This window comes from Strix uralensis, chromosome 2, assembly GCF_047716275.1.
Source record: "Strix uralensis isolate ZFMK-TIS-50842 chromosome 2, bStrUra1, whole genome shotgun sequence".
Taxonomy (NCBI): Eukaryota; Metazoa; Chordata; class Aves; order Strigiformes; family Strigidae; genus Strix; species Strix uralensis.
Window position 1 is genome coordinate 8,403,041 of NC_133973.1, and position 23,604 is coordinate 8,426,644.

At 41.1% G+C, this 23,604-nt stretch overlaps 1 protein-coding gene across 1 annotated transcript in view; it reads right to left on the reverse strand.

Moving 5' to 3' along the window:
* The window catches only part of CLCN1 (chloride voltage-gated channel 1), a 68,248-nt gene continuing 44,644 nt past the window's right edge, over window positions 1-23,604 (reverse strand). The window contains exons 9-24 of the mRNA XM_074855270.1: window positions 21,763-21,888; window positions 17,357-17,441; window positions 14,730-14,831; window positions 13,903-13,987; window positions 13,337-13,486; window positions 10,672-10,741; window positions 8,989-9,099; window positions 8,647-8,860; window positions 7,811-7,944; window positions 7,077-7,303; window positions 6,858-6,954; window positions 5,676-5,758; window positions 4,884-4,937; window positions 4,148-4,252; window positions 2,210-2,296; window positions 1-1,723 (exon numbers count right to left, since the gene is read on the reverse strand). Coding sequence (XP_074711371.1) covers window positions 1,328-1,723; window positions 2,210-2,296; window positions 4,148-4,252; window positions 4,884-4,937; window positions 5,676-5,758; window positions 6,858-6,954; window positions 7,077-7,303; window positions 7,811-7,944; window positions 8,647-8,860; window positions 8,989-9,099; window positions 10,672-10,741; window positions 13,337-13,486; window positions 13,903-13,987; window positions 14,730-14,831; window positions 17,357-17,441; window positions 21,763-21,888 — 2,126 coding nt within the window. The 3' untranslated portion in view covers window positions 1-1,327. The remainder of the gene's footprint in view (window positions 1,724-2,209; window positions 2,297-4,147; window positions 4,253-4,883; window positions 4,938-5,675; window positions 5,759-6,857; window positions 6,955-7,076; window positions 7,304-7,810; window positions 7,945-8,646; window positions 8,861-8,988; window positions 9,100-10,671; window positions 10,742-13,336; window positions 13,487-13,902; window positions 13,988-14,729; window positions 14,832-17,356; window positions 17,442-21,762; window positions 21,889-23,604) is intronic.

A 23,604-nucleotide genomic window follows, 5' to 3' on the forward strand; every position in this document is an offset into this window, starting at 1 on the left:
TTTGATTTTGCCTATTTACTGAGAAAATCTCACAAGGACAGCATTAAACAAAGCAGCATCTTATCTTCAGATGCTAAGGTTTTGCATGCATGACACAAACTGACAAGACATCTTTTTGTAAGATACAAACCAAGATCTGCTCCAGATTTAGAACTGGAACAGAGAGGGATGCTGCAGACAAGGGTTGAGGGCTCTGCTGTTAATCACAATGGAGACAAGCTGGCAAAAGTGAGAGCTGGAATTCTCAGATCTGAGGTATGCAGTAATATGTGGAAAGTAGGCAGGGTAGAATTACCAGGAAAGATAGCAGGAATTTTCAGAGAGAAACCTGTTTTCAAAGTGTAGAAAATGTGGTTTCCCTCTGCTGTATTTCTTGGCAGCCTGCTAACACTCCATAATTGTTTTTTTGAGTTCCTGTATTTTAAGACTGTAACTTTGTAAAAATTGTGAACAGTGACTCAGAGAGACAAACACAGGTATTTGAAATGTAGGTGCATACATGCTGTTTTACTCCTCTTTGTCCAACACTGAGGATGCCCCCTCTTAAGATTTTCCCTTTCTATTTAAAAATTCCAGAGGTGAAGGGCAACAGAGAGGCTTTCCTCCCTTCCAGTGCTTTTCTTAGAGCCCTGACTGAATTCAAGACATGAGATGTAAACCAAATATTTTCCCTCCATCTGTTTTCAGGGCATGGCTCAGCTAAAGGACAGAGGAGAAGCTCCTAACTGCACCCCCATCCAGGAAAATCCCAGAGTAAAAATTGAGAAAGAGGAAAAATGTTCTACATGGGAATGTTTGGGGGGGATGCAAGATAAGAGCTAGTGAAAAGGAACTGCAGCAACATGGACAGGATTGCAGTCAGAAGTAGCAATATGCTTCCAGGCTGAGGCCTAGCTGTGTTTACGCTGGTGCATGCAGGTCAGGTGTGACTGGAAGGATGATACCAGTGGAGAATGAGAGGAGCTGCTCCTCTTCCACCTTCCACGTGGCAGATTGACCCAGAGCATCCTGACTGTGTCCAGCGGTATTCATGTGCTGTTACAATCCCTTCTGCAATGTTATGTAGAGATGGCAGAAGCCTAAGCATTACCAGCCTGCCCTTAGCCACCTTGCAGTCCACATCTGACTCCTGCACACACCCGTATAGTCCAGCAGCCTTTGCACAGAAAGAAAGCAGCAGAAGAAAGGGTCAGCCTGATGCCCCTTCTCCCAGCTGAATCAGTTCTCTGTGGGATTGCAAAGACCATCCAAAAGCTTCTCTTTGAGGAGCAAACACAAGAAGACTGGCTCAACTGAAGAGTGTGATGGACTGTTCCCATCACACCAGCTATAAAGGGACATCCTCATCTTCTTCATCCTCATCCAGGTCAGTGGAGTGTATGCTTATGTCCTTGAGGATGTCTGAGATGTTTTCAGCTACTGGCCCTGTCAGCTCCATTTCTTCCAACTCAGTATCAGTGGCATAAGGGGAGCACAGGACTTCCCCCTCTTCATGCACATATGAGGGCTGAGGGAGGTGCGTGCAGGGAGGCAGTGGGCTCTCTGTGCCCAAGTCTGCTGCTTGCTGTGCTGCCACCATGCAGTTGTCCTGCCGGCTCCACACCTGAGTGGCCTGACCAACCTTCTCACTGCTGATAGAAGTCCGGTTCGTATCGCGGAAACTGGCAAGGGGTGGGCGGAGGCGAACCCCGGAGCGTGTGGAGCCCTCTATTGCCTTCTGGAGCTATGAGAAGACAGAAAGTTCAGAAAAAATGGATGAAAAGGGGGCTGATCCAGCCCTACCCATCAGAAGTTCATCTGCTCTCCAGGGTAAAATCATCACAAACAGAGAGAGTCACAGCTCTACCTCAGGGGCCTGTGGAGAGCATATTTTATGCTGATGGTGTTATTTTTTATTCCATGGTAAATAACAAATTCCACACCACTTTCAGAGATAGTCATAGCCACTCAGTTAAAAGCCCTATGTTCATGAGAAGGATGAACCATCTAACATCCCTGTAAACAACACCTCCTGCCTCCTCTGAAATACAGTCATCCATTCCTCTACATGGTTTCCAAAGGGTTGGCTCAGAATTCAACACTGGATTGAAAATGTAGCAATTGCAGTTATATATATTCCCAGCTGGATCCTCCAGCACCTGTAAGTTATTGCAGTGATCCACAAGACATTTGCAGTTGATTAGGAGGAGATGAAAGGATCTGTACTTACCTCTTCCAAAGCCAACACTCCCCTCAGCTTCCCCATACTTGTTACATAGGCATGGCTGAGGCCCAGTAGTGAGAACAATGTATGCGTCTATGAGCAAAACCACAAAAAAACATTTCAGGGACTTTGATACAGGGACATGATACTTGGTACTAGAGCTGGGACTTGGGATTTAGAAATGGGAATCACAAAGGAGCACAAGTCTGCAGCTATCCCAGTGAGAAACTACCTCTTCCCCTTTTGTACCCTTTGGGCCTTCTGCTGTGCAGCCATAGTTGGGATTGGTTTGATGATGGAGAGCACATTCTTAAGGTCACTCCCATCCTGCATCTTGCAAACAGAAATTCACATGCAATACCCTCTGTATCTGGGGATTTACACAGATCCTATTTCATTCTGGTGCTGGAAATTAAACTATCATATAGTAATATGCAAAGTCAGAACCTGCTTGGATTATTTATTCCGGTGTTTCCCTTAACACTACAAGATTTCTTTTTTCCTGTTCCAGAATATTTCCTGTCAAAACTTAAGCTTGTTGCTGCTTACCCAGTGCAGTGGGAACACTGAGAACAAGTTATTCCCAAAGCTGCCTTAAAAGGACAGATACCACACTGCTACCAGCCTCCTTTTCTTCAGCCTAAATATACCCCATTATTCTGCTGTTCTTTGTAGATCAGGCTTTCCAAAACTTTCAGCATTCTCAGTGCTCATCTGTGGCATATTTCCAACCTCCAAGTTCTTTAAGCTGAGCTCTAGCTGGACTTTACCTGTGGCCTTAGATTAAGTCATTTTTCACAGCTGGAGTTTGCCTTTTTTTTAACATCACATGAGATACTGAATGTCACGTTCAAGTGTAAACTAAGGAAAATCTCATTTCTCAGGAACAGGACATTTTACCCTAATCAGACTGGTTAAATACGATTTGATCATGATAAGCTGTGATATTCTTGCCATCATCAGTAGTCTCACATTTAGCTCTAACTATGCATACCCCAGATATTTGATTATTTATTCTCGCACTTTTTGTGCATCCAAGCTAAGTTGACTTGTCTGTTTGTCAGAGTTTCTCATTTGCTCTTTTTTTACAAGAGGTATTTACAGCCTTCAGGTATAATTTCTTGTAACCCCTGTATTCTCAACGATAAATGCTAGTGGTTTTCAGATCACTTCAGCCAGCCCTTTAGAAAGCACCAAACTTATCTTAAGTATATGCTAACCTGTTCTTATTTTGCTCAAAGCTATCTTATCGCTTTGATAACAGTAATTAATTAATTTTGTGCAAGGCATATGCTGACTGTTCACATTAATTGAATATTGATAAAAACATGCACTGTGCACTTCTACTTCAGTAGACTGCTTCCCCTTTCCGTGAAAGCCCAGTCCTCTCTTACTCCTGATACACAATGATTGCGTTTATCTCCAGTCATCCTGTACTAACTCTAGAAGTTGTGTGATCCAGCTTCCTCTTTCCTTGTGCTTCAGTTCAATGAAAAGCCTATGATATAGGGTGGTTTCAAGCAACTCTTCTCATGCACTGAGACAGACTCTACACCCTGACAGAAACACCCTGAGAAATCCAGGAGTACTCATTTCAGTGCCACACACGGACAAAGCAGAGTGTAAATCTCGGTGTAATGCCCCCAGCAGCAAGGCATACAATGCTTCTGTTAATGTAGTAGCTGGAAAATCCTATCTGGTGTCCAAAAGCTATTTTAATAAATGCACTCAGACCTATTATCATGTAGCTTTCCATTTTGCAGGAGATTAAAGGTACATGCAGCTTATAGGAACAAACTGACTTTCTGTAGCTGGATGTGGGAATAGCTGGTAATAGTAGTTGTAGGTGAAGACAAGGAGAAGAAATAAGTCTTAGACCAGACTTGCAATGATAGATAGAGTGGAGAAAAATTGTGTATGTCTCAGAGAGACATCTGCACCCACCTTGTGCAGGGAAGTTCTCTCCACCAGTTGGAAAGGGGAAGGGTCTATGCAGCAGCTGTCAAAGCACACGTTCTTGTTCAGCTCCTCCTGTTCCCAAGCATCTATCTGACACAGGAAAGAAGAGGAATCACTCTTACAGTAATCAGCAGTGTTGCTGTTTTATGTACCCGAACTAGTCCCATTCTACTGTTAATGCTTCTTCCTTCCTATGTAGATCATTCATCTTACCCATTATATCACACCCCTCAGGTCTCCCATCCCTTCCTTGCCAGATGTCAAGTCCCTATGGAAACAGAGCAATTCCAGTACCTCAGAGGTTTTCTGGGAGAGCGAGCTTTTGCTCCTTCCTACTTAAGAGGGAGTGAACATGTCAGCTTTCCTTTCTGAGTGCATCTTCCCTTTGTCTAAAAACTAAAGGAACAACATAGACCCACAGAAAGATTTAGGTGAGTGGGGACCTGTGGAGGTCTCTAGTCCAAAACCCTGCTCACAGCAGGACTGACTTCAAAGTTAGATCAGATGAGTCAGAGCCTTACTCAGCACACCTAGCAGAACAATCTCTTCTCTTACTGGGTGAGACTTGTCCACTGTGCAACTCTAAGAAGAAAATGGCTTTAGCTATGGCTTTATGTGGCAATCACTGAGGTTGTTGGAGCTCAGGAAGTATTGCAAGTGATAGGCAATAGGCAAAAGAAGCACTCGATTGACCTCACTTCCTTTCTGCACCCAGTCTTACCTCTTCTGGCCTCATTGTCTCAATGACTTCCTCCGGCTCCTGTGGGAGAAGACACTGTTCAAGGACAAAGAACGCACAGTTTCACAGGGCACAGAAAGGAAAAATTTGCACAGCCTCCTCACCCTATGCAGTCCCCTTTTTGTTCCAAATAGTGTATTGCTGAGTGTTTAGATATTCTTTATACTTATACATTATAAGGTGTACTCTGTACTTGCTGTGCTTCCCTGGCCAGTAAAGATTGACTATGGAATACTGGTGGAGCAATTCAGGTGCCTAAACATGGTCATCTAGTACTGCTTTAGATGCTCTCAGATATCCCACATGGAGTCCAACCACTGTCCTAGAGTGGATGGGTTTCCCATAGGCTCTGTATGATGTCCACCAACCATGTGCAGATATGTCAGATACCCAAGGGCATCTAACATGGCACAAGGCAAAAGCATTTTTTCATTTTTATCTGGCCAAAACTGTTTGCCAAATGGAATAGAACTGCATTTTATTCCAAGTTAGCCAAAATAGCAATAAGTTATTCACTGAGAAAGATGCCCACATTCAGTCATGATGGTAGCCTTGACACCTAAGAACAGATGGCTCTTTAGGAAGATGCACACTGCTTTACAGTAATCACACCCTTTCTCCTTGGAGAGAGTTCCTCACTGATGCCGTCAGAGTTCAGGACCATAAACATGTCCACACTTTGGCGAAATGCTGAATGGCTCTCAGTAGTAAGCTCTATTTCCATGGCATTCCCTTCCCTCTTCAGGGTGCTACTAGGCTCTCTGTATCACTAACCTGGACGGCACTCTCTGTTTCAAGTGGACGGTTGTAATGGCACAAGAGCTGCTGGATCAGTTGCCTCAAACGCCTGAAATTATCTGAAGGATGAAAACAAACACATATATAAGAGAGAAGAACAAGTGAGAAACAAAAATACGAAACCCCATGCCCACTTCCTTGTTCTTCCTTGTTCTAGGCAGTCTGGGAAATAATATGAGGGACATAGTAGATGGTATATGACAGGGCTGAGCAAGTCACAATCTAGCATTCAATTTGTAAGATGGTGTCTGGGACATGCCGGAATAAATACTCCCATGCAGTATCTTTTCCTCAAGCAGAGGAAACAAACCATTTCAAAGTAAGCCTTGCAGACAATAGTCATAGATCAGTGTTCCTGAGGAAAAGAGAAAAACAGTCCACAAGCAAGACTACTAACATAGCAAACAATCTGATACAAGGGATAAACTGCTGTGATGAGAGGTTTCTGCGGTCCACAAAGAGAATGTGGTTTGGAGGATGCGTATGGAAAGGGGTGATGAGAATTTGGAAATTATTTCAAAGTCAAAATGTATCCCCACCATCCTGCATCAAATGTACGTGATATATGAATCAGAAATGAGCTATGAGTACAGTCTTGGAAGCAAAGCTAATATAGGCTGGGGTGGCACACAAAAGAACACAATACATCAGTATTTGTCCATCATATTAATGTAGCTGAATCGGAGATGTGTGTCCAAGGGAGGAGCTCTTCGGTTTTAGAGATGGCTGAGCAACAGCCTAAGCTACTCAAAAAACAAGTGCAGATGTTTAGCTCTCAGGCTCCTTTCCCCAGGGAAATTCATTCATGGGCTGAAGGACGCAAGACACAGGACCCTTCCAGACACACTCTCCAGAGTAAGTCCAAGGAGATGTTATTGCAAAGGATGGAGTGGGGAGTACTGAGAGAGAGGGAGCAGCCTGAGTGGGCCTACTTCTGCCGTGCTCTCTGAGGCATCACAGACAGAAGATATTTCCAGGTACATTACACTGCTGTTGAGGTGCATTAACAAAGTACCTTTAATACAGGAACAGCAGAGAAAGCTCCTTCTCTGAGTCTCTGGGAAATCAGCATCTTGCACAGGCATGTACACACAGTTAGCATGAAAGCTTCCACAAGCTGGCTAGGATGTGGCTGAGGCATGCCAGAAGTTACCATACCTGGGAATCGCTGTGGCTCCAAAGTTTCAGGCGTTTGTTTAAGAGGACTTGTTGGGCCATTGGGCTCCTCTGGGTAACTGGGAGTGGGACTTGGGGGCTGTTATGGAAAGGAGAGAAAATAAAAGTCCACCCTGTGTCATTTCTTTCTCAGCCTCTCCAAATGCCTTATTGCTTCTTATGCAGTCTTTGTGTTGCAATCTGTCCACTTCTCTCCCTCACCTCTCCCTTCTCATCTGTATCCTCATCCTCATCAACATAAGCAAAAGATTCGTGCTTCAGCTTTGGCAGGGTTGTCCACGGTCCCTTGCTGTGCCCATCGTAGGCTGCCTCAGACAGCTTCTGCTGCATTTCTTTGTTGAGGAGCCGCCGCCGTTCTGGGCTTATATGTCTCTGGAGGAGAGCTTGCAGTTCAGATCGCTCTACGGACCCCAGAAGGATCATGGTCTCTGCATAACACAGAGCGGAGAAACCATTAAGCCGCTTCAAGGTTTTGAATGTCCCCTGCCCCTTCCTCCCCCCAACCTCTTCAAAGTGCCAGACTTGTACTATCTAGAGCTATACAAGAGTCATTGACCAGCCCTGCTAGTTGCTCCTAATACACCGTGGGGCTGTGGGATGTTCACCATCCCCGAGTTGTGCCCCGCCTCAGCACCACATCAGAAGCAGGCTCTTTACTCATGCAAGATCCATGCCTGTTGTCACAGTTCAGTCCACAAACTCCCCCCACACCTCCCTTACCTGCTCTGTCTGCTCCTCTGCCCACACTCCAGCTTACCTGTCTGACCAGCTGAAACAGCCTTCTGCCATACATCACTCACAGCGGAAGATTTTTAGGATGATTTTTTTAGGTAGTGGGTCACACTGTCTCCTTCACAGCATGTAATTTGAAAACTAGTTTCTTTGGCTCTTTAAGCTGAGACAGTCTTCAGGACCAGTTTCTCCACATTGCTTACCTGCTGAGTCCACCAAAGGCAAAGTCTTAACAGTGGTGCTTTGGAGTAGAGTTTGCAAGTCTCGGTATTTACAGTTGGAGGAGACGAATTTCACATCTTGGACCATGATATCCTCAACAAAGATATTGTATTTGCTGTGAATTTATGGACAGTAAGCGGAAGAGTTAGCGTATTAAAATGTCTAGCAGATAAATTCCTTGAAGAAATATATAAATGACCACTTCTTTAAAAAGTGTTCTCAATAAAGTTGCTAGATATTCTTCTGTGGGAGTAACCAAAGAGGACTTTCCAACAGGATCAACACAGATTAACTGGATTTTCATTACAGGTGTATTCCACTCCATTACCCCTCACCATACAAATGTACACATATATATACATATACATATAGATGTTCTATACATACATATCTATGTACACTAGAGAGAGGAAGACAATGTATATGAATAACTGAATTTTGTTTTAAGCAAAATATCAAAATAGAATGATATTTCAAACATTTGCTGGAGAAAAAAATCCAAACCCCACTATACTCAGAAAAACATGGAAATGAGACATTTGATTTTTAAATTTTTAAACTGAAGCAATTTGGCAATATTAATACAAATTCAGTACTGTTGCAGATTATTCAAACCTGTGCTTTAAGTGAAAAAAAGAGGACTTTTCTCCACTTCTTTGTACAAACCCTAATTCTACTCCACCACTTGTTTCTTCTCACTGCAGGCCTATTCTTTGTAGTACTATCCCTTTTTCATGACCTTTTATTCTCCTGTGGTCTCATGTTCTGCTTTATTTCTTTGCCACTCCCCACCTCCACCTCTGTTTTAGTACTATACCTTATGTGATTCCAGCCCAGGTCTGGCAGGTAGGGCAACTTCTTCACCTGGATGATGCTATCATAGAGGCTGGGCTGCAGACTCTGGGCCACCATGTTGGCAAGAATGACAGCCACCATCATGGGGAGGATGTGAGAGATCTGACCTGTCAGCTCGAAGCAGATCACAGCAGTGGAGACAGTGTGGCTCACCGCTCCTGTCAGAGCTGCTGCACCTTTCCCAGGTAGGGTGGAAAAGGAATAGGGAGAGAAGGCGGCTGTCATACAGAAACAACTGTCATGTCAACCAGGAAAGTCATGGGGATGGGACCAGGCGAAGAAAAAGAAAGACATGGAGACTCACCAATGACAGCATACCCTCCAGGTAAGATCTGATAAACTATACCATCGAAGATGATCCCGTTGGGAAAAAGTGATGCCATGATTTCCCCAATAAGGCGCCCAAATGCAGCACCTGGAAAATATCGCTGACAATTACAGAATTAACATCTAAAGAACACCCAGTCTGTGCTGGGCAATTACTTGGGTATTTTCTAAGAGAAACAAAATCAAAACTTACATTAAAATGACACCAAGGACTTAAGAGTAGTTCTCAGTTACAAAATATAGAAGTTAGACTCCAAGAGGAGAAAAATGTACTACGATATGTAAATACACTTGATCCCTCATTCTTCCACTTAAGCACACCAGGCACAGTGGTATTTGTGATTTCCAGGTAGGAGAAAGTATTTTCAGAATATGTACAATGTCAATCCAGATCACAGTTGAGGCCTTTCAAACACTCATTCTATGAATGTCCAAACACTGGAATTACAGCTTATGGAAGAGTTTAGGTGGGAAGAGGCTTTTGGAGGTCTTGTTCTGACCGCTTCTCACAACAGGACTAATTTCAAAGTGAGATCAAGTCACCCAGGGCCTTGTCCAGACAAGCTTTATAAATCTGCAAGGATTGAGATTCTCCAGCCTTTGTGAGGCACGTTAACCAAGGAAACAATTTTTTTCTTATGTCCCATCAGATTTTTCCCTGTTGCAACTTGTGCCTTTACCCCCTATTTACTGTGTGTTTCTTTCTATCCTCTCTATCCCTTGCTGCATTAGGTGATGAAGGCTGCAGTTAGAACCCGTCCTGGCCTTCTCTTCTGCAGGATGAACATGCCCAACTTCATCAAGCTCTCCCTTGTTTGTTTTGTGCTCCAGTTCCCCAGCAATCTCAGTGGCCTCCACTGGACTCATTGCACTTTATCAAAATCGCTTATATTGGTGGACACAAAATGGCACAATATTCCAGAATTGTGTCCAAAACAGTGCATGCAGGGAAATAACTAATTTATTTACTTCGCTGGCTAGGCTTTTCCTAATACAGCCTTGTTTGTGGTTAGCCTTCATCACTGCTAGGGCATGCTACTGACTCACATTCAGTTGCTGCCTGCCAGAACCCAGAGGTCCTTAGCTCACACCATTTCATTTAAGAGCTGTGGGTTAAATGCTGAACTTCGTGAGCCTTTATACTTTAGTCTAACATAGTCTCTCTTTCTTAACATTAGAATCATATTATTTTTATTTTTTGGTCTTGGAATTAAAACCAATTAAAAAACAGAACTCCTGTATGTTACCATATTTCAGTCAGAAGAAATGAGTAAGTTGTGGATTACATTGCAGGTACTAGTTTTGAGGTTATCTCTTCTAGCTGGATTTTAGGGGTGAAAGGAGCAACTACTACTAATTGTAAAATGAAAGTTTCTCTGTAGGTGAAGAGGCAGAGAAATTAGAAGGCCATGGCTCAGCATGCCTCCCCACAGTGTGGCTTTCCTTATGTAAAAGGACAGGGATTTCCTCTTCAGCATTTGGATTTGACAGATGAGAAAGTGACAAAAGCAGAGACTCAGGCTGCTATACGGACTGTTAACCAAGTTCATTATAGACATACAACTCATCATCCACTGGAAGAAACCTTCTGGGTACGTGCGCAATGTCTCTTCTCTCCACCCGTCAGACCTATATGCTGCAACACAAAGTTGAAACTCACCTAGAACAAAAACAGGCATGAAGCCTCCACAGGGGATTGGCATTGTGGTAGCAATGACAGACATCCAGAACTAGAACAGAGGCAGAGGGTGCGGTTGTTACTGAGCAGCAATAGCATTTCCTGCAGCCCCACTCTACTGCCCAGCCTGTGAATCCCTAAGGAGACATGTTCTGAGGGATCTGGCAGTTCAGACAGAAAGTGAAGGGTAAAGGGGCTGGTGGAGTGTGAAGGGGAGCTGGAGGAACTCTGGCAACACAGCATCACTGACACAGAGGACCTCTGGGTGACTGCTGGTGGCAGAGAAGCCGAATCACTAAGGGGATGGATGAACATGAGAACTACTTTGCATTGAACTTCAGAAGTTGAGATTTCCTACTGCTCCAAACAGTTTGGCTTTTCATGGAACAAGGCTGTCAAAATTATACAGAATTATACAGACTCAGAAAGATTTCAGTGTGAAGGGAACTCTGGAGGTCTCCAGGAGGGCTAATTCCTAAGTTAGACCAGGTTACTCAGGGCCTTATCCAGCTGAGGTCTGAACATCTTGAAGGGTGGAGATCCCCCAGCTTTTCCAGGCATTTGTGCCACTGCTGACACACACTCAGGTGAGAATTTTTCCTTGAAGTCCAACTGTCATAAATTTCTTTTATTCTAACCTGTGTCTATCTGTCCTATCACTGCTCTTGTCCTATCACTGTGCTGGGCAAAATAATGAAATCTGTCCTGGTACTGCTAAGACCAATTCAAATGCTGACTTAGCCCAGCACATACAGACTTCATCTTGAGGCAACAGCCTAATCTTACACCTCAAAGGCCAGTATGCTCAGACTTTCTCAGGCAATATGGCAAGAGATTTCCACAGTTGAGGGAAACACAGAGAACGCTGCTGTTTCAAAAGCTTGTACAAAGTGTACTGGCAAGATGTTCCTTGCTGCAGCAGTGTCATCCATAGGAGAGAGACAGCTATGGTCCAGCACATCAAGAGCAATACTTTCAGGTATTTCAGGACCATAATCTCAAAGTGGGCAAATCCTTCCTGTTCAAGGTCCACCTTTGAGGAGGTGATGCCTCTGCAGACATTGTTGTAGCTGTAGACAGATGAGATACTAATCTGTAGACAGTTTGGTGAGACAAAATCAAACCCAAGACAGCTCTTCTGCTGTAACTCTCACAGGATGGTTGGCATAAAAGGGAAAATGAAGCCAAGATATAGCCTGACATTTAGGAAAGCCCTCTACAAAGGTAACAAAGAGCCAGCAGAACAGCATTGCTCAGTCTATGGTAGAGGAACATGCTGTGAGGATGGGTTGGAACATCAATTTGATACTGGCTGTTGCTCTTCCTTCCATAAGCTATTTGAATGTTCCTGGCTGGCTACAGAGGCCAGCAAGCTGCAGAAGTGGAGTACTGCTAACTAAGCTGTCTTTGCAGTACCAAACCCAGGCCAAATAGAGCTGAGAACTGGGACTACAGTGCAGTGGGGAATCAGGCCAAGTCTTTGTCCAGTGTCGAAACAGCAGTTTCTTTATTATGTGGTCTGTTCCAACTCTGAATATATCCAGATGAAAATAAACTGTTTGGAGCAGTTACCTAGTGAGATGAGAAAGCCTTTAGTTGATGGGACAAAGCCAATGAATCTAGCGTCTGAGGATACAGCTCCTCCAAAGGAGAACAGATGGACTCAGGACAGATACACTATGTAGTCCATCCCTCTTTTATTTAAGTAAATGAGACCTTATCTGCTTGATGCACTATAATCAGAGTTATCACAGAAGCAGAACCCTTGAGTGCCTGTCAAAAATTTGATACAGTATTTTACTTTAGGTGGAATCAGCTGTGTCAATCAATCATTGATGTCCATTCCTGATGTACTGGAATATTCAACTGATATTGCAAGGTGGCCTCAGCTCTTTTGCTCCTTCGCAACAAAAAGACCTCACCATTTTACCCTCTTATCTCTTTTTTCCCCCTCTTAGGAAAACCTCTTTCTTGTTGGAAAGAGGAATATAACTGGAATATAATCTTTTCTTCTTTCAAATCTCTTCTCTTGCTCTGTCATGTATCAGCTTCAGAAGCTGAACAGTTGTGACTTCCACAGACCATGTCATCTCGGAATATTTATCTGCTGTTGCTTTATGAGAAGTGAGCAAAACTGTTTTCAGCTGCATTTCTCCATCAAGTTATGGTACTGCTAACAAATCCTTCAGCCTCATGCAACTAGAGATTGTGCTTGCATATTCTTATTTGTCACTTATCTGTAGTCAGGAATATCAAGTAGACTGTATCAGATTTTATTTGGACCAAATATAAATTATCTGAGAGCTTTTTACTCAATTATTTTTTTTTGTGGAACTTGAGAAATCTTTCCCTACCAACTACTACACAGTGGGTACCAAAGGTCGTTCAGCAGGATGCATGAGGAAGACGACCTAGGGAGCAGTGAAGGAGGTCACTATATTCAGGCCAGGAAACTATTCCCTAATAATTTTGGTAATCTTCCATTCAAGGTGGGCAAACATCACATCAAAATATGTAAGAACCCATTGCAGTTGTGCTTCATTCAATACCCAGCAACTACCCATTGGCAATTCAAAAACTATTTTACAAAGGATCAAGAACATTCACTCTGAGTAGAGAAGGGTTATTGGTGAGCTGGGTTTCCTACCTTCATGAGGAAGAAGAGCAGGATGATGATGAAGACGCTGACTTTAGGATGGATCCAAGCAGCGGATTTCCCTAGGATCTGAGGGTCCCCTGTGTATTTTACCCAGGTATAGTTGTCAAAGAGAGAGCTGATGGCTTCCCGTGGCATCAACTAAACAGCAAAAAAACATGCATGAGCCATGAGATTAGACAGAGTAAATGTTCTACCTCTGTTCCAAGAAAGTGGAGGAGATTTTTACTTCAGTAATTTGTGATTATGAGACTTAATTCACATTTTTAATCTTCAGGAAGAGAGGTGGGACTTTATCTGAACTGATGAAAGGATAACTACTTTTACACACAGGGTAACATCTTCATTATTACTTGCTTAGGAGAGTCGACCTTTTTCAAGTTTTATATGAAGGACATAGCAAAGATCAAGAGTTTCAAAATATAGTCCCTCCTCAGTCCAAACTCCTCCCATTTCTTTCTTCCCCTTTCCATGACATAAGGTTTTTGGGACACAGGATTAAGAGGAGACTGTTCTGCAGAATTGCACAGAATTGCAAATACACATCCCACTCTCACCTCTCCTGCCATGAACTGCCCAAATCCAGGAGGAAAGGTCACAGTTGCTATAAGGAAGGTTATAACCCCAGGGTATATGAGACGGCTGAAAATAAAGAAAAGTTTATTAAAATATAAACCCACATTCTTTTCTTGTAGCACTATCACTTCAGGACTATGAATGCTATTTCTGTGAAAGATCTCTGCCACCTCTGTATCCATTGCTTTGGAGTTCTGTTACTGGCAATTTAATGCCCTGCTCCACTGATCATCATGATTCATAGAGACTTCAACTGTCAGCAAAGCCATTTTTCCCATCAGAATTGATGTAATGGAAGGGATGGAAGGAGAGAGGGATTTACAAAATACACAAACTTGAATACATGAGGTGTGGGATGTGTATTTACAATGATGTGTTGACCTGTTGCCAAAAGTCAGCACCTCCTCCGTTTGTCCTGATTATGCCAGTCTTGTTTCTTCATCCCTCATGCAATGTGTCCTGTCTTAGTGTATTTAAATGTACATTTTTTTCATACAATTTTGCATCCCCCATTGCATTAATTCTAATGAGAAAAACTGCTTTCCTTTCCATGGAATTGCTGACCATCACAATTTTTGTGAAGGAGCTATTTGAAACTGTTGGGGATGATCAAAAAGAAAATCCAGTGCAGAACAAATTCTCTTGATGTTTGTAGATATCTTACTCTCATATAATTTCAGTTTCTCATAGTTTTACTATATTACATGTGAAATAGTTCTACTAGCTTCCAGAAAACATTTGTTACTGTCCAATACTGGTAGGGTATAAAAATCTGATCCCTAAAGAGAATATCTTAAGAGGCACTCACTATTTGGTGAGAAACTGGCTCAGAGCTGTGTGACGCCGGATGCATAGGACCACTTGGCGATTGAGATAAACAAAAAATGCTCCAAGAAATCCAGAACATATCCTAAAGTGGAGAAAAAATAAATAAAATTGTATCAAACAACAGATAATAAACAAACTATCAGTCAAGAAAATGAGTTTAAGTGTTTTTCATAAAGTCTTTTAAATGTCACCTAGAGGGTTACTCCTACAGCAACTCACTTAAAGACGTTGACTCCCTGATGAAAGGGAAGAGATTATTTTGGACCTCTGTCACACACACTGCCATTTCACCACTTAAATTATCTGTTACATAGAGGGGGAAATCTCCTCTATAAAAACCTATAAAATAATCTATAGAAAAAAATCTATAAAAAGGGACTGACAGATCTCAGTGGGGGCTGACAAAGAGCAACAGGGCAAAGACCAGTATTGTCAGAACTTAGACATCAAGCTGGAAGAGGAGATAGTAAAAATGAAGGGCGTTTAACTCTGATTTAGCAAAATTATACACCTACATCAAATATTAAAAGTAATAGCAACTCTCGTGCCTAAAGCAAAGTATGTCATCTCTATGATCCTAATCACTTGGGCCTATGTTCCTGATACTAATAAAGCCAAAAAAACTATAGCTGTCTGAGGACTGGCCTTGATCCTTATGCTCTGTAGCTTAATGAGACCCAGATAAATAGGGCCTAATACTCAAAGGTGAAGTGAAAAAAATAAGAGTGAAAAAAGAGTGCATTTAGAATCGGTAAGGGGAAGTATTATTTTATGTGGTAAATTATTAACTCACAGAATACTGAGAGTAAACAGATAACATTTTCATTCTATTAATCTTTAAAATTAAGGGAATTTTCCTTTGTTATATGGTATTCAGACTTTTGCCAAATCTTATTCAAAGATTAATTTAGCTTACTTAAAAAGTTGTATGTTGAAAAAGTCCTGCTTGATCATTTAAAAATTGCACAGAAACAAGTTTAAACTAAGTATGAAGCTGTTCACAAACATGCCCAATGAGCTTTTCTTAAATATTTTAAGCCAGCACTGTTTAGCACTATTGTTAAAATAGACCAATCCCTTAGGCAATATAAGCCTAAGGGCTGCACAGTGAACTGAATTTCTTTGTATTAATTTATATTAAAAAATACATCCATCTCTGCCTATCAATTTGCCAATAAAATAGAAGTGCTCCTCCCGTATATATTTTGCAAATTAACATTTGCTGACACAGAAGAACAAGATCTACCTGTTGATAGTGCTTGGGCTGGCTCAGTTTTTTTGTCCTACCTGAAAGTGAAGAAATATGTTGGATAGAAAGAGTCCAACTTTGAGACTCAATGTTAAGAGAATTCAGAGCATTCTAAGTTGGCATCAGGACTTTATCCAAGACTATCCAAGTCTTCAGCTTTTTTTAAAAAAAAGATGCCATGTTGAACACCCAGGCATTTGAAAGCATTTTGCAGTTGTCATACTCCTTTTGTAGTCTATGTGCAGTACTGAAAAAAAACAGGTCTGCCAACTCTGTTCAAAACACAATAATAAGTTTTGCATTCTATCAGCTGTAAATCATAAGGATTACCTTCTTCCTTGTCAATCTAAACAAATGGATTCCCCTGAGTTCAGCATGCAAGTTTATTTAAGGAGAAGAACAAAGTGGATACATGTCACTAGCAAAAGCTCCTGTGTATTATGGATTTTCAACATATCTGATGTCTTCAAAAAATCCCACTTTAGTTCATATTCAGGTAAATGAATATGAGGTCAGCCTACTAAAGGGAGCTGGGAAACCTCAAATATATTTCTGGTCTTGGATCCAGGTCTTGCAACAGAATACGTTCACAACACCAGCACAAGTATTTGTTCCTACACAGTGTATTCCCTTCACTACTACTCTGCAGTGATTTCCCTGGAGCCTCTCTCAAACTCTAACCCAAGACTTTTCCTCACAGCAATTCCAAACTCAGTTTTTCTCTAGTATTTCCCAATTCTCTTCTCATTTTTCTTAAGTTTATTCTTTCATTTTGCAAAATTTCCTCCACAAATGAAACCAACTCAGATATCTCCATAAATAAAATAAAACTGACACTCATCTTAATAAATTAACTGTTTTCTCAGTGGTTGGGACCAGTTATGGTTCAGTTACCCTTGCCACCATGTCGAGTACCAACCTCTCTTGAAAAGGATAACCATTCTGACCTTGTAAAAGGGAAACTTCTTGGTTAAACCTTTTGTCCCATTTTTGTCAGGTGAAAAGGCCATACTTGTTGGGTCAGTTCATTTGGGGATGCCATCAAAAAGGTTAAAGAGCCATTCAGTAAAACTATGCCCAGAACTTAGACCAAGTTAGAATTAGGGGTTTTTTTTCAGAACTTAATTTCTGAAAAAGATCTATGGAAAGGAAATAACAAACAGCTTGATAATACCCACATTTCCTTCCTTACCCATTGTGCTACATGGGCACAATTTCTGAAGGAGGAATGCAGAGGCCTTATTTGTAACAATCAAAATGTCTAAATGGGATGTATGTAACTGTTTTGCAAAAGAATTCCTAACAGAACTCACATGATAACCTTTGTAGAGCAAGAAGCCAGGTTCCTGGGAACTTACCCTATTACAGCAAATGCTGGCAGCTCTTGCAGATCAAAGGGGAAATCCATACGAAAGTTCGTTCTGAACAGGGCTGTGATGGTAACTGTGAGAGAAGAAAGAGGTAGAGGAGGAAAGGGAATAGTGAGGTGAGAAGTTAAATGTCATAAAAGCTAAGGGTAGAGATGGGACAGGGGAACTATTGTACATGCTCCTCTGTGGTTTCATGACATTACATACAATATTACAGATTTGCAGACTGCTCTGATTTTAGTAGTGCCTATTTCTGAGCATTTGCCACCCTAGCACTCTAGTTGGTATAGGTTTGTTTTCAGAGAATGTATATATTTTTTTAGCTACAATCCCAGATTTTTAAAGGGTTTTATTTTCTTTCTTTTCTTCTACCATCCATTCTCTAGGAAATAAGAACTCTTCCTACTATACTCACTGACTCTGAAAACTCTCTTTGCCAAGGCAGGCAGTGCTTACATATCTGGAGAAGCTGTGTCATGCACAGTTGTAATTGCCTTCTAGAAACAAAATTCAGATCATCTCTGAAGTTATATCTGCAAAATTTTTGGCTGATACCAAAAGAATGAAAGCCTTAGAAATCAGAGATGGAAAATATCAGCTAAACCTCATTTTCTCTAACTCACCTCTCCTGGTAGTGTTGCACTGCTAAAATGACGCAGATGTTGAAACCTGTCCTGCTTTGCATGCCTGGAGGTACCTAATTGTGTGGAAACGGTAAATATTTGTATGCCAACAGGTGAAGTACAAATTAATTATCTAGTGCAGAGTAGAAATGCAGCTGAATGAGGATGGATATAAATCCAAATTTGCCCTGGATGAAGGAATTATTCACACACAATGAGGACAGAAAAGAAGCAGTGAAAATCTGGCATTATATGATAATTACAGGAGGCATTAATTACTTGTTAACTGGTCAGACAGGACTAGGTTTAGAGCAATGATTTAATCAGATCTCTGTGGGTTACATTACCAAAGATATCTAAGCCTATCTAACTTCATGTTACTATCCAAAATGGGAAGATCTTACTTGCTGTTTCTTCACCCCATTCCTTCCCTCCCAGCTGCACTCTTCTCCCCTCCAGTTGGGCCCACTCTGACACATGTTAAAGCCTTCATTGAGTTCTTTTCACCTCATTAAAACCTACCAGAAAACCTATCTGCTCTTTTCCTGGATTAGTCCTCTTCCAGGAAAGTGAGTTGAATGGAGGGGTCCAACAAACACAGAGATAGTACAAGGGAGGGGGTAGAACAGTCAGGGATGGAAGATGGTGAAAAGCAGGACGTCCTCTTCTTTGTTAGATCAGCCCAAGAAAGGGATCATCTCAATTTAGTTTTAGGAAACAGATAGTCCATGTCATTAAATGATACTGCATTAAATAGTATAGTAGGGCTCAGTGAGTTTATCATGTCAGATAAATAATGATACATGTCATAGTACGCATGTGGCAGGAGTTGCTAATTGTTGTCTTGGGGCCCTGTGGGGTTGATTTCTTCAGAGGTCAATATTAGAGCTGATTCTGTTTAACATCTGCATCAAGGTCCTAGATGATAGGATGGAACTCACTCACCAGTGACCATACTGAAATGGGGAGGGAAAGAAGGGGGTGGTTTGTCACCTGGAGGGCTTCACTCAGAGTGGCCTCCACAAACTGGAGGAGTTGACCAGTAGGAACATCATAAATTCAACAAAGACAAATATTTAGTCCTGCACCTGGAATGGCAGGTGTGTCAGTACAGCCTGGGGGGCCTAGTGAACAGGAAAATCTCTTATGCCAGTGTGTCCTGGTGGATACGATGCTTAATGTGCACCCTTGTGGCAATGGAAGTTAACTGCATACTGAGCCACATCAGCAAAAGCACAACCAGCTGGTTGAGGGTGGTGATCATTTCCTTCTATATAGCACTGATGAAGCCACATCTAGAAAATCCAGTACAAATGAAATGTTACAAAACTGGGGAGAGTCCAGTGGTGAGCCTCAAGATGGTCCAGGGCATGGGCACAAGGAGAGGCTGTAGGAACTAGATCTACTCAGCCTGGAAATGAGAAGGCCCAAGGGGGTTCTATCAGCAGTCTCCCCTACCTCATGGGGAAGTTCTAAAGACACAGTGAAAGGAAAAGAGGCAATGGGCACAACTTCCAACAGGGGCATTTTGTCTACATATAATGAACAAATGCTTCTTTTTAGGGAGGTGGTTCAGCACTGGAACAGATGCCCAGAGAGGCAGTGGAAAGTTGTCCCTGCTGTAAGCAGGAGTTTGGAGTAGAGAGCTCCAGGGGTCTCATCCAGACTAAATATTTCCATAATTCTATGATTCAGAGTTTTCTGTGGAAGACAGCAAATTCTGCATGTGATTCTAAATCAGTTTACCCTGGCTGGAGGCCAAGAGGACTGCATAAGAAAGGCAATGTTCTGTTGATGAATGCAAAGTAATACAGTTGTGGAAGACTACTGATACATTAGAATGGAATCTAATTTAACAACAGTATTTCAAGAAAGAGAGTTGGATCAGTGTAGACAGCTCTAAGAAAATGGTCTTTTTACCTTTTTCCTAACTGCAGCTGCTAGAAATGTGCAAAAGCTGCATAAAAATGATATCATAATGCACAGTATTGCATTGCAATATTGTAAGGGCTTCCAGTAGATCCATGCGATAGCCACACCTGCTTGGAAATCTAATCATTTTATCCCAAAAATGTTCTGGAAGACAGCAAATGCTTGCCTAAGCAGAAAAAGTAGTTCATATATTATATATGAATTTGCAATAGTTTACATGCTCCACATGAACATTACAGGTAGGTGCACATAGTGCACATTAAGGGAAGCAGTTTCTTCCACTTTCAAGTACATTAATCTACCTCATACAAAGGCTTTATTACTGTGTGATAGTAGTAGCCATACAGAAAACTAGCACAAAGACTTCTGCTCATCTACCAAGTGTGTAACTTCTGGGAGTAGATGAGATTTCAGCGACTGTGACCATATCAGAGGGGGGTGGCTAAGAAAAACCCTTGCATGAACAAAGACTGAAAAGACCAGGCTTGTAACATTCAGAGGGAAATGAGCAAGGAAAGACATGAAAGATAAGTGAGAGCAGGCATGATAAAAGATCATAAAATAATGAATGACTTAGCTAGAAAAAAGTTTCTAGTTCCTTAATACAAGGACAAGGCAACACAGACAAAAAAACATCAGGACTATGAAAAGGAACTGTTTTTCATAGACAATTGGATCATGGAACTTTTTAACCCAGACAGTCAATGAAACAGAATGTAAGGAGCCATGGATGTGGGTATTAAAGCTGTCTGGATGATTTTGAAGAAGGGACAGTAATTAAGATCTTTCAGGATTAAGCTAATTTCTAATGATTTGGGAAATCAGCAAGAGAGCTAGAGTAGATAAAGTGAAGGATGGGAGATTATGTCCTGTCATCTGTCTTCAAATTTCTTATATTTTCCTTCGGAAAGAACAGAAAGATGTGGGGGTTTTTTGTGACAGAGCTGATGGTTGAATACCCCTCAATATGAGGCAGTGCTTCACAAACAAATATGTAATCACTTTCTACATTCAAGTAGAAAGTGTCATCACTTTCTATATTCAAGAGAATATTCAAGCCAAATAATGATTTAGCACAAACAAAAAATCCAACCCTGTGAATTCAAGAGACATAAGTTATAGCAGTTTTAAGTAAAGGAACTGCCCACATGGAGCTCAGATCAATAAAATAGATACAACTGTAAGAATAAAAGATGAAGACATTATAAACAAGAAGTTTACAAAGAAATGGTAGCCTTCTGCATCAGCTGGAACTCCATTCCCACAGTATCTAAAATACTCTCCTGAACAAGCTTGTCCTGTGCTATTTCTGTCTGCACAAATGTTGTGCTCACGCTTTTCAGTTACTTGAGACAGTTATTTTTTCAGGACCTCCAGTCAGACTCTACCAATCCTGTAGCCTCCTAATCATTTTATCATCTCAGTTTTCTACACTATTTGCTTTTTATGCTTCTAGTCAAGAGATGACCAAAGCAGACCATGGTATTTCCAGCAGATAGCAGCAGCATACACTACAGTACATATTACATCCTCTGTGATGGGATACCTCTATGTTTGCAGCCTTGACATTATGCTGAGTGGAGGCAAAAATAACACCTCAGGGGCCCTCTTGTTTGCCAAGGACTCATATTCAGTCATTTTTCAGTCATAACCTAGGAATAGGTTGGGTTATACAATTGATGACACTTCCCCTTCTCTTTCTGTCTGTACTGCTGGAAGTCACACATCATGGCAGAAGTTTCAAGCATCATACAAGGTTGTAGTTTTGAGGAAGATAGAAAATAATAAATTAATAGAGCAACTTTTTTACAAAGAGAGTAGGAATGGCTCTTAGCTTACCTGCATCCTTGTTCCAAACAGCAAGGACTCGGAAAATGAAGGCACTAAAGGTAGCTGCAAAGAAACCTCTCCAATAATTGCGCACAGCAAAGTAAGTAGAAGTGACCTCAATGCTGAAAAGAACCCCTGGAAAGAGGTGGAAAGGGAGCAAAGTTAAAATCAGAAGTGTAATGTTAGAAGCATGAGAGAGGCTTCTAAGTAGTCTTCTAGAGCAGTGGTATCCACACTTCTTTGATCACTCACCCCTACCAATAAAAGATTTTTGAGCATGTACCCCCCAATATATGTGTATTTATTTAAAAATTATATACATGTACTACTGTACTACTATATTATGTACAATATAAAACATACACAAAAAATAGAAATTTTAAAAGGATGAGATAAAGAGGAAATAAAATTTTTAAAAAGAATGTTTTATTTAACGGAACAAACAAATTTTGTCCTCACTAAAAATATCGATATTGATAATAATATTGATATTCTTCTTTGGTTTTGAAAATCTTGGTTTAACACTTTGTTACATGCTGACAGATGCTTGTCATCATGGAATAGATCATCAGATTTTTCGTAGAAGAAAAGGTCTTTAAATTCAACAACTCTTTTAATGAGCACATGTCTGTATGGTACAAAGGATTGTCATGGTCACTCCCCATCTCATTATGAAGTATTGTAAAGATTCTACTGTTTCAAGGTCTTGTTTTTATGAAATTAACCACATCGATGACATTCTGTAGCACTTTGTGCATGTCTGGCTCCCATTTCTTTGCCGCAATAGCTTGCCTATGAACAATGCAGTGAATGAATTTCAGGTGTGGTGCTATCTATGTAACCTTACCATGTAATCCTTTTCTTATGCCAGTCAAAGCAGCTGCTCCACTTGCACAGCTTTTCCATAAAACATTTTTATTAAAGAAGTAATTTACTGTTGAGAGTATAGCTTCTCTCGTAGATCTTTCCTTTAGTGGCTCACAGAAAAGTAGTTCTTCATGTATTTCACTATTGAAACAGAATCTAGCAAATACCATAAGCTGAGACATGTTAGAAACATCTGTACTTTCATTCAGCTGCATAGCAAGCCTCTCACACTGTGTAATTTGTACTGATACTTGTTGCTTCAAACCTTCAGCAATGTTTTCTATGCATCTTCCAACAGTGTTTGCTGACAAAGGAATGCATTTATTTTGACACTGTATTGTCTTCTGTGTATTATTTCAGCCATTTTTACTGTGGCAGAACGAACAAGTGTTTCCCCAGTGGTATGTGGCTTTTTGTCTTTTGTTACAAAGCAAGAAATCTCAAAGGAGGCTTCTATACATGTATCATTAAGGTCAGTGGAATTTTGTAAGGTACTGGATTTTTTTGTAAGGTACTGAATGTCACATAGCTTAAAACATTGATGAAGAAATTGTAGAGATTTGTCTTCATGTTCTGGATGCTTAGTTTTTAAATGTCTTGCTAATTCCGATGGCTTCATAGTGCCATTAGCTAACTTCCCAAAGCACAATATACAGTTAGGGTGAGGTTCGTCATTAACAATAGTGGATGTAAATCCATATTTAAATGTCCTTTGATAATTTTTTTTTCCCAACTTCTTGTCAGACCTGATTAGCTGGTCATTGTTTGTACGTCATAATGTGGCTGAGCCTGTACAAGGAGTAGGAGAAGTGTCAGCTCTGCTATTTTCTTGTCAATCATCTGTGCTTGCATTATTAGTATTATCTTCAATCTGCAGTTTCTTTGAAGGAATCTTTTTAATCCACTTGTCCATTTTGTGAGGGTTAGTTTAGTTAACATTAGATAATATAATCCATAAATCACTTAAGTGGGCACACACTGATT